Source organism: Octopus bimaculoides, chromosome 2, assembly GCF_046866305.1.
Source record: "Octopus bimaculoides isolate indiv1 chromosome 2, ASM4686630v1, whole genome shotgun sequence".
NCBI lineage: Eukaryota > Metazoa > Mollusca > Cephalopoda > Octopoda > Octopodidae > Octopus > Octopus bimaculoides.
The window spans coordinates 86,730,229-86,747,986 of NC_142929.1; the positions used below are offsets into that span (position 1 = coordinate 86,730,229).

Sequence of the window (17,758 nt, forward strand, 5' to 3'; positions counted from 1 at the left end):
TCACCCTGGAATGAGATAGAAGTTGTTTCCTGTTTGTTTGCAGTCTTTATTGCACCTGAACATCTGCCACAAACAAAAACTAACTTGCTAGTTAACCTGCCTTTGATGTTGCTGCACCTCTTATGTGTCCATAGCTTGCACCGGGTACATCTTATAGAGTTACTACCTACTCCTTTTCTACATACTGAGCAGGGCCATCTACCTGAAGGGGTTTGTGTTTTATCTACCTTCCTACTTATTAGGATTTTGGTTTTAGCTAGGTTGACTCTAAGGCCCTTCAGTTCTAGACCTTGCTTCCACACCTGAAACTTCTCCTCTAGTTCTGATAGTGACTCCGCAATTAGGGCAAGGTCATCAGCATAGAGGAGCTCCCAGGGGCAACCTGTCTTGAACTCCTCTGTGATTGCCTGGAGGACTATGGTAAATAATAGGGGGCTGAGGACGGAACCTTGGTGGACCCCTACCTCTACCCGGAATTCATTGCTGTACTCATTTCCAACCCTCACCTTACTGGCCGCATCTCTGTACATGGCTCGCACAGCTCTCACTAGCCATTCTTCTATCCCAAGTTTCCTCATTGACCACCAGATAAGGGATCGGGGGACCCTGTCAAAGGCTTTCTCCATGTCAACGAAAGCCAGGTACAGAGGTTTATCCTTGGCTAGGTATTTCTCTTGCAACTGTCTCACTAGAAATAAGGCATCAGTAGTGCTTTTACCTGGCACGAACCCAAACTGCATCTCATCTAAATTGATTCGCTCCCTAATTAGTTGGGCTATGACCCTCTCTGTAACTTTCATAACCTGATCTAACAGCTTGATGCCTCTGTAATTATTTGTATCTAAAGCGTCCCCTTTACCTTTGTAGCAGTTGACTATGATGCTGCTACACCAGTCATAGGGTATGACTCCTTCGTGTATCACCTGGTTCGTAATACGGGTGACTAGGCTATAGCCAACACTGCCAGATATTTTGAGCATCTCTGCAGTGATTCCTGATGGGCCGGGGGCTTTCCCGGTCTTCATACTCTTAATTGCTTTATCTACCCTGGTACTATCAACTCGGATAGCTGGTCCCTCTATTGGGTCGACATAAGGCAGGCTCTCTTTCTCCCATTCATTCTCTTTATTAAGCAATCTATCGTAGTGGCATCTCCAGACCTCTTTCTTTGCATCCTCATTTAATGCAAGCGTACCATCATCCATGCGAACACATTTCTCTCCTACAACATCACTATTCTCTCTCCTACACTGTCTTGCAACCCGAAATACCTCGAGTCTTTGGTCCTCACGGCGCAGAACATTGGCAAATCTTTCCTTATCTGCTTCCCCTCTGGCTAAATAAACCTGTCGCCTAGCCTCCCTTCTGGCACATTGGTACAATTCCCTGCTACCACCGTTCTTCCAGTCCTTCCAAGCTTGTTTCTTTTGTCTAATAGCCCTGTCTACCTCCTTGTTCCACCACCACGTTACTCTGGGTTGGGAGGGGACCTTACACCACCCACAAATCTGGTCGGTGGCTTTCAACAGGTTGTCCCGCAGAAATCTCCAATTGTCTTCCACGTTGTATGATGCTATATCCCCTTCTATTTCGTTAAATGCTTCAAGTAACTTGTCTCTAAGTCTCTGTCCGTTTGCAGGGTCTTTAAGCTTCCACACCCTTCTTCTCCAAGCCTGTCTAATTCTGGGCACCCATTTTGCCTTGATCCCAAAGTCGCTAACTACTAATCTATGTTGTGGGGTACATTCTTCGCCAGGGTAGGTTTTGGCATTTATAAGCCGCCCTCTTTCCCTATTTCTGGCGAGGATGTAGTCGATTTGGCTAGAGTGTCTGCCGGAGCGGTAGGTGACTAGGTGACTGGCAGGTTTCCTGAAGTTGGTATTGCAGACCATAAGATTGGTTGCATCACAGAACTCCAGCAGTCTGGTTCCCTCCTCGTTGCGGGAACCATGAAATTTGTTTATAAGTGTATGTATTTATATATTTTATTGACAATTTCTGTTTTTCTTTTAGGCAGTCTATCTCAGCTTTTGCGATCCAAGTGGGGTCCTTTGAAAGATGCTGAGACAACCATAGTTTTCTACACCAAACAAATACTAGAGGGCTTGAAATATTTGGTGAGTAGACTGGTTTGTGATAATAAAAATAATACATTTAATTCACACAGAAAGAATATAAGAGAATGGGAATTATATAGAAAGTATGAATAAAAACAAAAGGAATAAGATGTACACCAAAAGCTCAATATAACTGAATCTAAGTACATAAATATTCTTTGAGAATTTAATGAAATCAAGAGAAAGTGAAATAACTGGGAACTCTAGAACAGATACTGAAACAAAAAAATTTCAATGAAGATGTATGGGATATAATATGCAAAATTACAAACACATGGTTACTGAGGGACATGCATAGTAATGATTTAAAATCTGTAGATATTATCCCTATAATAGGCAGGTTGTTGAGTTGACTTGGTCTTTGAAGAGTGGATTTGAAAGAAAAGTTTTAATGTATGAGGATATATGGTAGTGTATAGGGCATAAATTGAGTTAGGTTTCAATGAGTTTGTGTTTGTACACTGAGCTGACATTTACCTTAAGCAGAATGCATAATGTAGAAAGAATATACTGAATATATAAGTTTGTGTGTGTCCCAGGTATGATTCCCAGCATAGGAACTTTGTTAGGCATAGGCATGTGGTTAAGAAGTTCACGTCTCATGTACATGTTTTCAGGTTCACTCTCATTGCTTTGCATTTTGAGCAGGTGTCTTCTGCTATACTCCTCATCTAATCAAAGCCTTGTGAGTGAATTTATAGATGGATACTGAAAAAAGCTTGTCTTGTATGTGTGTGTGTGTGTATTTGTGTGTTTGTGTCTTCTTTTCCTGACATCATGTGGTAGCTGTAAACAGGTATCCCTGTCATACAAATGGTGTGCTATATTTCCCATCTTTTGGGAAAATGTATCCAGTTTTGAGGAAATATTAGCTTGTTTGGAAACAGGTGAAATGTTGGTTGGTAACATTGAATTCCATCTGACTCCTAGAAGTATGGAAAAGTGGACATTAAATGATGAGGATATTTAGGTTTTGTAAGATGAAAAGAGAAACAGAACTCAGCACTTGAATTTTAATTCTTTTTGATTTTAAGTTTTAAAATTTTTGAATTTTAATTTTAGAAATTGTTTTTCTAATTGGCAGAAAGTTACAAAGATAACTTAAGAGCTGAGAGTCTTGTGCATGGCACTTATCAGTACAACTTCAACTTTAAGTGTTAATTTCTTGTGAAGAATTACAATTGTTTCTCAAATGTTTAGTTGAAAATTCATATTGGAGAGTCACATGAAAATTGCAAATTTTCAAATAATTTTCTCATTAACACATTACAGTATTAATAACAAACAAAAGCAATTAGTATTGGTCTTTAAAATAAATGATTGAATTGAATGTTAACAACTAGAGTCTCAGCATTCCATGACTTCTTTAGTCCATAATCCAAATTCCTTAGTAGAGCTTAAATGCAGATATATTACTCCATCTTAAAGAGAATTAGGTACAGTTAGAAAAGTGATCCTTGACACAATTGAGTGTATACTCACACACACACACACACACATATATATACCATTATGAATTTTTCCCAGTGGAGTATAAATAAAAAGATCTTTTGAACTTCCAACATGTGAGCATCCAGCATACAATTGTTCATGACAAGCAAGGCTCCTGTAATTGCAAACCATTTACTAATAATGTCTACCCTTGCGATTTGTTGATGGACATTGTAAAACTTACAGGGTGTCCCAAAATTAAGGTAACCAACTTTTTCCAATTTTACCAAAGCAAAATATTGTTATATTTCGGGTCCAAGCATTGCAATGCAATGGTAAAGGAAACACAATTATGACACTACCACATTTATTCGCTATGACCACCTTTTTGAATCACAGCCTTAAGTCTAGTTGCGAATGCTTCACACTCAACAAACAGCTGTTCTTGTAGAATTGAAGCCTATTCCTGGCGCAGTTTTGCCTTCAGAGTGTCAAGCGAAGTATGAGGAGTGCTGGAGACCCTTGTCTCCAAAACAGATTAAACAGAAAAATCCAAAGGGTTGAGATCAGGGCTTCTTGAGGGCCATACATCCATGTGTATGAAAGATAGAATGTTTTTTTGAATTCAGTGTTATGTTTGAAGCTGTGGGATGATGCCGAGTCCTGTTGGAGGCTCCAAAGTGCACTTTGAAAGTGCTCATTCACTCATGGAAGCAGTTCAGCTTTCAGAATGTCATTAATGTATTGCTGGGTGTTAATTTTCATACACAAGGTCACAAAAACAAGGGGAGACCTTGCAGTGACTGTCACAGCTGCCCAAACCATAACTGACTATGGATTTTGATGTCAATTTATAAGTCTACCCTTGACAGAGCCAGTTACCCTTCCAAAGTCAATCATTCTGGTGGTTTACTGTCTATTCGATGTCAAATTTCTTTTCACCAGGTTGGGCAGCGTGCCTTCAGCAATCTGACACAGGATAAGATGATTTCTCTCCAGTCTCATGGACCTATAAACTTGCATGACCTCATGATGACAGATCATCTTGTAGGGGTTGGTCCTGAGATCCTCCTTTAGCACTCAGTACATTGATGTTCAGCTTATTGCTGCTGTGGCAGCTAGTTTTCTAATGGAACGATGAGGATTTCACTCTATCTTTTCTCTGGCACATTTGATAAGCTGAGGGGTCCGCATACTTCTTTTCCAGCAACATCCAGGTCAGTCAGCCGTGGAAACAGTCTCTTGAAATTTTGAAACTTCTTGACAATTTTCCAGACTGTCGTTTGGTTAATTTTAAGATCTTCTGCTGTAGCTGTATTACTTTACTCTCATTTGTGGAGGGTTATGATTGTATTTCACTCTTTATCCATGATCTAATTTATAAATCTGAATTTATTTAGCCTGAAACAAAAAGAAGACACACTAAACTTTTATAATGATGTATAATTTTCATATGTTATCGCATTTATTGATAGTTATTAAAGCCTGAAACTTCAGTTGCCCTAATTTTGGGACATCCTACAGTCTAATTGGAAAGTGTACTCTTCTAAATTGTACTGGTAAATAAGTAGGTATTGATGGAATTCTAGTAATGAATACACTATCATCTGCTCCACATCCAGAGAGTACAGTAGCTTCTATAACATGTGTCATCATTGTCTTCACAATAAGTCTTACTCCATTGCAGAATTTTGGAGATCTAAATTTCTTAGAAGCATTATAGATGCTCCAAGTTTCAAGTCAAGCTTACAAGGAAGTAATCCCAATGCTTCCAGTGAGTTTAAAAACTGTTGTGATGATAAACATTAACACTCCTTTGTGATTAAAAGATGGACTCATCAAACCCCTATAAAGAGTAATTTTATCATTGAGATGATGGAGGGTGTTTGGAGTCTCACGTAGCAGTAGTTGAAGTATGTTGTGTGAATACATTGCTTTACCACCGCTTTGTTAAATCATATATCCAAATACGAGGATATAAATGTGGTGATGAGATATTCAAAGCTTGCATTGGATAATAAAATTTTTTGGTATGAAACCAAAGAAAAAAATCCTTAACATAGAGGATTTATTGGCATGCGTAGTGCAGTTGCAACAACAATAGTTGCTGGAATTAATGTTGAAGAAATCTGAAAGTACTTTAGGATCATTCACGCTGGATGGCATAGTGAACTCAGTTGGAGAGTTCATTTATAACCCAGAAGAAGGTATTACTTTCTCTGCATATTTTCGAAGATATGAAGAAATCTTCAAAGAAGAATGTAGAAATTGGACCAATAAGAAAAATGTGTGACTACTTTTAAGAAAGTTATCTTCTGCAGAAGAAACCAGGTGAGACTTGTTTCGATGAAACAACTCTTCATCCAAAATTTTCAGTGAAAGAAGTTCCCAGTTCAGTATTCACTGGCAGTGTTTAAATTTGGTTAAAAAGGATTATGAGGATTTTGTCACCTATACTGGGATTGTTAACAGAGAGTGTAAAAAATTTAAATTAAATGAATTAACCCTTGATTTGTTCAAGCAAAGATGCAGATATATGTTCTCTGATATTAACAAAATTAGAACAGGACCAAAAATTAACTCTACACGCAGTAGCAGAAGAGTGTCAGAGGATTATAAATTTGAGACATGACTTGGGTAAAATTGAAGAAAAAGATTGTTCTCATATTCATGCTTGTCGACCTGTAACAGATACGAAAAAAGAAAAACAAATGTCAAGACCCAGTCCATGCTATGGGTGTGGAGGCTTACATTTTAAAGGTAACTGCCCTTTTAAAAATCTAAAATATTTTGAGTGTGGAAAAATCAGATATACAAGATCACATTGTAGGGCGAAAAAAAAAAAGGTGAAATGCAAAAAGTTCTGGAAGAAGGTAAAAAAAAATTTGTATCCATAAAAATGAATATCAAGTTACAAATGGATATGGGCGATGATATCATGGTAATTAACACATCGAGCCAATCAAAGCCTTGTAAGTGGATTTGGTAGATGGAAACTGAATGAAGCCTGTTGTCTATATATATGTGTATGTGTGTATTTGTGTGTCTGTCCCCCCACCATCACTTGACACTGATGCTCGTGTGTTTAAATCCCCACCAATTACTGGTTCAGCAAAAGAGACTGATAGAATAAGTACTAGGCTTACAAAGAATAAGTCCTGGGGTCAATTTGTCTGACTAAAGGCGGTGCTCCAGCATGGCTGCAGTTAAATGACTGAAACAAGTAAAAGAATAAAAGAATACGTAAGAAAAATTGGGAAACCTAGACTGAAAGAAACTTCAAAATTGCATGCGGTGTTTCTGGAAAAAAATAAGGAAATGATAAGGGATGTTACATTTCATGGAAAAATCTTGAAAGCCAAAGTTTTTGTGCTGAATAATACAACAAATTTATTTGGAACAGACTGAATGGAATTATTTAACTTATGGGATCTCCCCATAAAGTTTTTTGTTAAAATGTGAATGGGTCTTCTGCCATTATAAGTAAGGCATTAGAAGAATTAAAAAAAGAATTAAGAAAGATTTTTCCTGAAATTTGTTCTTTGCACCAAAGCAAAGGGGAAGTTTCAAGTAAAAGAAAATTCTATACTGGTATTTAAACCAAAAAGAACTGTACTTTTCACAATGTTGAAACAAGTTAAAGAAAGAATTAGAAAAGTTTGGAGTTATTGAAAAAATTGATTACACTAAATGGGCAAGCCCAATAGTTTATGTCAAGAAAAAAATAATAAAATCCATGTATGTGCTGATTTTTGAACAGGGTTAAATGAATGTTTGATGCCATATAATTACTCGTTTCCAAGTCCCAAAGAAATTTTCCTGAAGTTGACTAGGAAAATTTGTTTCAAAGTTGGATCTATCTGAGCATACCTGCATGTACAAGTTGATGAAGAATGTTCAAAATTATTAACAATAAATACCCATAAAGGATTGTATAAATTTAATTGACTTCTTATGGGCATAAAGGTAGCTCCAAGCATTTTCCAACAAGTTATGGACACTATGCTCACAAGTTCGGATTTTGCTATAGCTTGTGGCTGATGACAGTACTGCCTGATTGGTACAAGTACCAATCAGGCAGTGGAATGTTAAAAGCACATCCGAACGTGGGGTGTAACTGGCCCACTTATGAGTACTCCTCATTCATTGGACAATGAACTTTGCTTGCGAAGACCTATTGAGGCAAGTAAGTGTAAACAAATCAAAATCACTGACGTGGCCAATGACAGTACTGCCTGATTGGCATTCATGCCAGTGGAACGTTAAAAGCATATCTGAGCGTGATCATTGCCAGGGCCACGGATTGGCTCCTGTGCTGGTGACACATGAAAAACACCATTCGAGCATGATCGCTGCCAGCATCGCCTTACCGGCACATGTTCCGGTGGCACATGAAGAACAACATCCAAGCTTGGTTGTTGCCAGTGCCGCCGGACTGGCTCCCATGCAAGTAGCTCATAAAAACACCTTTTGAGCGTGGTCGTTGCCAGAACCGCCTGACTGGCCCTCATGCCAGTGGCACGTAAAAAGCACCCACTACACTCTCGGAGTGGCTGGTGTTAGGAAGGGCATCCAGCTGTAGAAACTTTGCCAGATCAGATTGAGCCTGGTGCAGCCTCTGGCTCACCAGTCCTCAGTCAAACCGTCCAACCCATGCCAGCTTGGAAAGTGGACGTTAAACGATGATGATGATGACTTACCTTGATGACATACTTATAAAAGGTGAATCTTATGGTTAGTATGCTGAGCATGTTAAAATGCTCTTCAAAAACATAAAAGATTATGATTTCAAGTTCAATGAGGAAAAGCGTGAAGTTTTTATGCCAAGAATAAAATATCTAGGGTATACTATCAATGAAAATGGACACAGACTAGACACATCAAGGGCTAGTGCAATAAAAAATATGCCTCCAACAAACATTACAAGCATTTTGGGGGCTTGCAAATTACTACCATTTATACATACTGAATATGCATGATTTAAGAGCACCCCTGAATAAATTGTTAAAAAAGACATTAAGTGGAACTGGTTAGATAAGTGCCAAAAAGCTTTGGAAGAAATTTAAAACTTCTTAATGTCAGAATTGTTGTTTTCACATTTTGACCCAAATTTAGAAATAGTAGTGGCATCTGATGCTAGTGAAAGTGGTATTAGAGCTGTGGTATTACACAATTAAGAAGATGGTAGCCTGAAAGTGGCAGCTCATGCTTCATGTTCCTTATTGCTGGCTGAGAAAAGTTACGGTCAAATAGAGAAGGAAGCATTAGCCATCATATTTGCAGTAAAAAATTCCATAAATTTATACACTGAAGAAGATTCCATTTGTAGACAGACCACTGCCCATTATTGTTGGTCTATGGATCTCCACACACGCAGCCAACAGATTGCAACACTGGGGAACAATTCTAGTAAATTATGACTTCAAGATGGTGTATTTGCTATCTAAAAAATTAGGACATGTAGATGGTTTGTCAAGGTTAATACCAAAATACAGTGAACCACTAGAAAACAGTAATAGCAGTGTTAAGAGCCGAAAATGAAATAAAAATATATTGTGCAATGTTGTACATGAATTGCCTGTGACATTGAAGGAAATAAAAATTAAGGTGGAGACGGATGAGTTTATCATGAAAATGAAAAAAAATTGTGAGATCAGAAGAAACATAAAAAGTACGTTTGAGTGGATGTAACACAGTTTCAAATTTGTATTCGATATGTAATAATGTGCTTCCATATGCACAGTGAGTCATAATGCCTGTCTCACTACAAAATCAAATGTCAACCAAATTCCTCACTGGACATCCAGGAATTTCTAGGATGAAGTCACTTATGGGGAGTTACGTTTACTGGCTGAAAATGGATCTAGATATTGAGAAGTTGGTAAAATCTCACAGAGGTTGTGCTCTTGCAGCGAAATCACCATCTATAAAATTTCAACCTTGGCCCAAGACCAGTATTCCATGAACTAGGCTACACATAGACTTTGCATGACCATTAAACAGATCACATTATCTAATAGTGGTAGATGGCTTTACAAAATGACCAGTAATGTGTAAATGTAGAAAACCAACATCCACGGTAACAGTGGATTTTTTTACATGAACGTTTTGCAAGGTATGGTGTTCTGGACACCATAGTCTCCGATAATGGTGCACAATTTATGGCTAATGAATTTAAGAATTTTTAAAAAGATGTTCTTAATTGAACATATCATTACTCCTCTGTATCACCCAAGATCAATTGGACAAGCTGAATGCTTTGTGGACATGTTCAAAAGGGTGATAAGGAAATACAGAAATGAGTTAGTGGATGGTGTAGCATTGACACAATTCTTGAGAGTTTACCGGGTAATGCCAAACTCAAATACCCCTTCAGGCATGTAGCATGCTGAACTGATGTTTGCATGATAAATTAGGTCACTTTTCTACGAGTTATTTTCTGGAAGAAAAATGAAAACTGTGGAAAAGCACTAAAAATACAACCAGCATTTAAAAATTGTTGATGAGGTGTTTTTCAGAGTGTACAAAATGGAAAAGAAGGTTGAGAAGATGGTGAAATAATAAAACTGGTAAAATGATGTACGTGGTGAAAGGATGGAAATTGGAACATAAAAGACACAAATCAGCTGAAAAGAAGGTTTGCTGAAGAAAGGGTTACAAAGAAGTATCCATAGAATACGATATTTCTGATGTACTGCCTTCACAAGAAATCGTTGAACCAAGGCATACCAGTACAAGAAAAAGAAAACATACAGAATTGTTGGAGGTAGTTCCAAAACAAAAAAAATATTAAGCATCAAGAGAAGTAAATCTCAAAAAGGTAGATGTGTTGTAAAAAAAAAAAAAAAAAATTTATTCATTTCCAACGGAAGTCAATCTCAAAGGGGTAGATGTTGCAGTGATAGACATTAACACCCCTGTGTGATTAAAAGATGGACTCATTGAATTCTTATAAAGAGTAACATTATCGTTGAGAAGACAGAGGATGTTAGGAGTCTCACATAGCAGTAGTTGAAGTACGTTGTGTTAATACATTGCTTTACCTCTGCTTTGTTAAATCATATATCCATACACAAGGATATAAAAAACTCAACTGGGTAATTTACTATTTCTGATTGGTTGACAACATTGGCAATTTCCAGGAAGGTACATTAAGAGATCAAAGTTTATTGCATTCACTGTTACATTTTATGGTGCCAGAATTCTCTTTTCACTCGACCATTTGTAATTCTTGTTGTGCACTGAAATTTGGGAAGACTTTGTTAATAAATTCTTTCTCTGATTTCACCATTGAGCAAATATATATATATATATATATATATATATATATATATATATTGTGTGTGTGTATATATGTGGGAAACCTGGACAAACAAGCAAAGCCATTTTCACTGCCTCCAGACTTCCTCATGTACCGAAAACCACCAGAAATCACATCCTCGAGACCATGGCTTCCATGTGAGAACCTCTGAAACAGCCTCCTCGCAGGAGTTTGAGGTTTAAATGGGCCCAAAAGTACATGATGTTAAGCTTGAATTGCATTCTATTCACTGAAGAAACCAGAGCAACCTTGCATGAACCTCATGGTTGGGTCTGTTTTGGAGATGAGAATCAACAACAGAGTGGAGGAGTCATGTTGTGGGCTGGTATCATTGGGGACAGACTTGTTGGCCCAGTCAGGGTGCTTAAAGAGATTAAAGTGACTGCAGCCACCTACTGCAATCTCCTGAATGAGATCTTCGATCCCTGGCTAAATGTGCTGCAACTGATTTGCTTTGCACCAAAATAATTGCAGCCAGCAGTGTGGAATATTTTTCTCATGAATTTTTTGCCCCCATATCGAGATTATATCCACACTGGTGGCTGTAATTATTTCAGTGCAAAATGAAGAGTTGCGGCGCAGACTTCAAAATGATAGGTTGGAAGTTTCTGTCATGGTAACGCATGCTGAAGAAGCTAAGGCTATTTTTACCAGTGCAGAAACTGGTCCATGTGAGTACAAATACTTAAATGTATGTTGAGAGATTGTCTTGACATGATTTGCCTTCGATTGATTTTTGTAGTTATCATCAGTGTATTTTGTTGATTTAAATAAGAGTTTTTGACTGTTATTTCCAGCAGGTAGACATACTTAGTATGTCCTTTGATTAATTTTAATCCTTCAGCTATATATATATATATATATATATATATATACATACATACACATATATATATATCATTGTTTAATGTCCGCTTTCCATGCTAGAATGGGTTGGACGATTTGACTGAGGACTGGCGAACCAGATGGCTGCACCAGGCTCCAATCTGATCTGGCAGAGTTTCTACAGCTAGATGCCCTTCCTAACGCCAACCACCCGAGAGTGTAGTGGGTGCATTTTACGTGCCACCGGTATGAAGGCTAGTCAGGCGGTACTGGCAATGACCACGCTCAAATAGTGTTTTTTATATGCCACCTGCACAGGAGCCAGTCCAGCAGCACTGGCAACATCCTCGCTCAAATGTTTTGTCACATGCCACTGGCACAAGTGCCAGTAAGGCGACGGTGGTAACGATCATGCTTGGATGGTGCTGTTAGCGCTCCACTGGCAGGGGTCCCTCTAAGCATGAGGCATTATTGTATAGTAATGCCCTTATATGAATTAAAATATATATATATATATATATATATATATATATATATATATATATAAATTTTTGATATATATATATATACAGGAGTTGGACAAAATAATGGAAACACCTTAAAATTTCAAACAAATCTATTTTAATATGAGATAGAACCGCCTTTGGCAGTAATTACTGCTTGAATTTTACGAGGTATGAACTTGTACAAAGTTTGAATTGTTTCGAAAGAAATTTTTGTCCGTTCTTCAGCTAAAACAGCCTCCACTTCTTGTAGTGATGATGGTGCAGGACTCCTTACTTGTTGTTCTAAAATGCACCATAAATGTTCAAAAATATTTAGATCTGGGAATGTGGTAGCCAGATATGATTTTCAACTTCACTAGAATGTTCCTCGTGCCATTCAGTAACAACTTTAGCTGTGTGAATTGGTGCATTATCATCCTGAAAGATTGTGTTTCTCTCCGGAAACAGTTCTGCAACCATAGGATGAATTTGATGAGATAAAATGCTTAAATAGTCTTGATGATTAATTCTGCTATGGAGGGAAACCATTGGGCTGGGGATTTCCAAGATATAGCCCCCCCCCCCCCAGATTATCACAGATCCTCCCGATGTTTAACAGTTGGAAGAAAGCAGTCTGGGTCAAATGCTTCTTTTGGCTATCTCTACATGTACACTTGGCCGGTGGTCGGAAATAAGGTAAAGGATGACTCGTCTGACAAAATAACATTCTTCCACTGCTCTAGGGACCAATTCTGTAGGTTTTTATCTCTCTAAATGCTTTGCAACGTTTGTTTTTTGAAAGTATTGGTTTTCTGATTGCAGCCCTCCCGTGATATCTGGCTATGTGCAGCTCCTGGCGAACAATTTTTGTTGAAACTGGGTTCTCGAGGTGGTCATTAAGCTCTGCAGTAATTTTGGGAGCTATACTTTTGTGATCCTTTCTAACAATTTGCCTAAGAGTCTGACCGTTCCTATCTGAAAGTTTTGGTTTTCTTCTGGAGTTTTGTTTCATTTCAGAGGTTTTTCCCCCTTTCTCAAACGCTGTCATTACTTTTGAGATAGTACTTCTTGTTACACCAAACATTTCACCTTATCAGCACCAGCAATTTAACCCCTTTGAAAGTCTGATAGATCTGTTATTTTAATGAATTTTATGTACCTTTTTCTCATGATAGCTGAAAAGAAACAGCAATTTTAGTAAAACATAGTAAACAACACTAATAATAAATCAAAAAAACAAAAAAAATAAACAAGCTTTTGAAGGTTATATAGATATTTCAAAATTATGATGCTAGGTGTTTCCATTATTTTGTTCAGCCCTGTATATATATATATATATATATATATATATATATATATATATATATATATATATATACATACATACATATATATATATATATGTATATATATATATATATATATATATATTTGAAGATAAGCAACAAAAATTCAATAGGTTATAGCAGTACGTACGTTTCATACAAGCTCCATTTATTCATGTAGTGAGAACACCACATAGAATTTACAATGAAAATGTACTCCTCAGCTGCATAATGGAATTTCATTTTAGAAAGTCATTTTGAAGATGTTTGCAAAAAACAAGAGTAAGAGAAGAAAACATACCATCTCGACTATGCTGCTGTTTAACAGACTAGTGAATCAAACAAGAATTTAAAATCTAATTGGAGGGATAGTAGTAATTTCAAATTTAGAGGAATATAGATTAAGTGGTGATGGACAGCAGGTTAGGGATAAATCAAGCATGAGGGAAAAAAATACTTATGATAACCACAAACCCCTTTCATATTACAAATTTAGAAGAAAAAATTCTATATGGCTTAACATTCCTTACAACTATGCAGTATCTATGAACATCTATAAGAAATTCATGGATATCTTACAAAAAAATTTTGTTCCTAACCATAGATATTATAAAATATTCTCTCAACACACAATCCGTATCTCATACTCTACTTTCCCCAATATAGGATCTATTATCAATAAGTTAAATAGAAAGAACATTGAACTAGCTAGGACCCTTGAAAATAAAAATTGTCTTATTATTGATAACAACACAAATAACTACCAAACAATTAATAACACCAACACAACCAATAATCATGCACATGTTAATGAACATATTAATACTTCAACTGCTAACATAGTTGATGCGATAAATCTTCCTAGCTCAAACAATATCAATACAACCAACAATATTGATGTAACTAATTTAGATACTTGTATCAATAATCAACATAGCAATATATATATAGCTAATAAGCCCCTTAATTGCAATTGTATTTTAACTAGATATGTTTATCTTGTTCTAATTATTATTGTTCCCTATAGTTTTAAACTTAGTAATTTAGTGTTTCATTGTATTATTCTAATTATACTGTAGAATAGTTATATTTCTTTAATACCTTGACCTTAATTCCCTTACCTTAAATTTTTTCCGAATTCTTACCACTCCTTAGGGTATTGTCTTTCCATTTCCTTTTCCTTTTTTTTTTTTTTCCCTCATGCTTGATTTACCCCTAACCTGCTGTCCATCACTACTTAATCTATCTTCCTCTAAATTTGAAATTACTACTATCCCTGTTAAACAGCAGCATAGTTGAGATGGTATGTTTTCTTCTCTTACTCTTGTTTTTTGCAAACATCTTCAAAATGACTTTCTAAAATGAAATTCCATTATGTAGCTGAGGAGTACATTTTCATTGTAAATTCTATGTGGTGTTCTCACTACATGAATAAATGGAGCTTGTATGAAATGTACGTACTGTTATAACCTATTGAATTTTTGTTGCTTTTCTTCAAATTTTATTCACCAAATCTCTTGATTTTGTTTTTGGTTTTTACCCTACCAAATTCTGGTGCCTCAAACATTTTAAGTACCACATTTAATCTTTTGATTAAATCTATATTATTATTCTGTATATATATATATATATATATATATATATATATATATATATATATATATATATATATATTCATTTTATTTCATTTTATTTTATCTAGTTTCAGCTCATGAGCTGTGGCCATGCTGGGGCACCACCATTTGGTGTTGCTACACAATTTTATTTCAGGAATTGACATTTGGTGCACGAGAGAGTTTGATGCAGCTGCTCTCATCTGCACCTCCTGCTGTGAAGTTGGTTCATCTGGGACACCTACAGGAAGAGGTCCAGCCTCATCATGAAGACACCTACATCCACTGCATGCAGGTCTCTCAGGTCCTTTGGGAGGATATTGAAGAGCTGTGGACCTCTGAAGCCCAGGCTATTGCAGTATCTTGTCCTACATCTTGATGGCAAATTTGGAGTCCTTGGCACTATGCAATGGCGTCCAGTTCTTTTATTTGTGTAACTTTCGATGCCAAAGTTTGGGACAATTCCTTCGAAGATCTTCCAGATGTATATTATGGCATATCTTTCTCGTTTACGCTCTAAGGAATAGAGTCTTAATCTCTTGAGTCTTTTCTAATAGCTTATATGCTGCATAGAGGCTATCTTCTTTGTGTAGCTTCGTTGGATTGCCTCAAATTCTGAGATTAATTTTAATTTGACACTGGTTGGTGACCATAGCTGAGAGCAATAGTCAAAGTGGCTTAGAACAAGTGTCTTCCAGAGCACCACCATGGTTTCCTGATCTCTTGTATTTATTTTCGCTAAGTTAATAATTAACTCGGACAAAATAAATTGGTTAATAGATACTATGGTAGCAAGGATCACAAAATGACTGTGGTGTAACTCCTGGGTACTTGAGTAAATATATAAATTTAGTAAATGGAGTAAAACGCATATGTTAAATGAATTCTTTTATTTCCAATAAATAAAAGAATTCATTTAACATATGTGTTGTACTCCATTTACTAAATAATTTATATATCTATATATATATATATATAAGATAAAGCAATTAAGAGTATGAAGACCGGGAAAGTCCCCGGCCCATCAGGAATCACTGCAGAGATGCTCAAAATATCTGGCAGTGTTGGCTATAGCCTAGTCACCCGTATTACGAACCAGGTGATACACGAAGGAGTCATACCCAAAGACTGGTGTAGCAGCATCATAGTCAACTGCTACAAAGGTAAAGGGGACGCTTTAGATACAAATAATTACAGAGGCATCAAGCTGTTAGATCAGGTTATGAAAGTTACGGAGAGGGTCATAGCCCAACTAATTAGGGAGCGAATCAATTTAGATGAGATGCAGTTTGGGTTCGTGCCAGGTAAAAGCACTACTGATGCCTTATTTCTAGTGAGACAGTTGCAGGAGAAATACCTAGCTAAGGATAAACCTCTGTACCTGGTTTTCGTTGACATGGAGAAAGCCTTTGACAGGGTCCCCCGATCCCTTATCTGGTGGTCAATGAGGAAACTTGGGATAGAAGAATGGTTAGTGAGAGTTGTGCGAGCCATGTACAGAGATGCTGCCAGTAAGGTGAGGGTTGGAAATGAGTACAGCAATGAATTCCGGGTAGAGGTAGGGGTCCACCAAGGTTCCGTCCTCAGCCCCCTATTATTTACCATAGTCCTCGAGGCAATCACAGAGGAGTTCAAGACAGGTTGCCCCTGGGAGCTCCTCTATGCTGATGACCTTGCCCTAATTGCGGAGTCACTATCAGAACTAGAGGAGAAGTTTCAGGTGTGGAAGCAAGGTCTAGAATTGAAGGGCCTTAGAGTCAACCTAGCTAAAACCAAAATCCTAATAAGTAGGAAGGTAGATAAAACACAACCCCCTTCAGGTAGATGGCCCTGCTCAGTATGTAGAAAAGGAGTAGGTAGTAACTCTATAAGATGTACCCGGTGCAAGCTATGGACACATAAGAGGTGCAGCAACATCAAAGGCAGGTTAACTAGGAAGTTAGTTTTTGTTTGTGGCAGATGTTCAGGTGCAATAAAGACTGCAAACAAACAGGAAACAACTTCTATCTCATTCCAGGGTGAAAAACTAGAGGTAGTCGATAGCTTCCGCTATCTGGGCGACCAAGTTAGTAGTCGGGGTGGGTGCGCTGAAAGTGTAGCTGCTAGAATAAGAATAGCCTGGGCAAAGTTTAGAGAGCTCTTACCCCTGCTGGCGACAAAGGGACTCTCACTCAGAGTAAAAGGCAGACTGTATGACGCATGCGTACGAACAACCATGCTACATGGCAGAGAAACATGGGCTGTAACTGCTGAGGACATACGTAAGCTCGCAAGGAATGAAGCCAGTATGCTCCGTTGGATGTGTAATGTCAATGTGAATACCCGTCAGAGTGTAAGTATCTTGAGAGAAAAGCTGAACATTAGAAGCATCAGTTGTGGCGTGCAAGAGAGACGATTGCGCTGGTATGGACATGTGGTGAGAATGGAGGAGGATAGCTGCGTGAAAAAGTGCCACACCCTAACAGTTGAGGGAACCCGTGGAAGAGGTAGGCCCAGGAAGACCTGGACTGAGGTGGTGAGGCAAGACCTTCGTACATTGGGCCTCACCGAGGCGATGACTACGGACCGAGACCTTTGGAAATGTGCTGTGCGTGAGAAGACCCGGCAAGCCAAGTAAGATCGTTGCCAGTGCCCCTGGACT

The 17,758-nt window shown here is 37.6% G+C and overlaps 1 protein-coding gene across 9 annotated transcripts in view; it reads left to right on the top strand.

Annotated features, from left to right (window-relative positions):
- The window catches only part of LOC106882224 (mitogen-activated protein kinase kinase kinase 5), a 294,987-nt gene that overhangs the window by 55,052 nt on the left and 222,177 nt on the right, over window positions 1–17,758 (top strand). For all 9 annotated transcript variants that reach the window (XM_089347114.1, XM_089347115.1, XM_052978403.2 and 6 more), the window contains one exon: window positions 2,014–2,117. In XM_089347114.1, coding sequence (XP_089203240.1) covers window positions 2,014–2,117 — 104 coding nt within the window. The remainder of the gene's footprint in view (window positions 1–2,013; window positions 2,118–17,758) is intronic.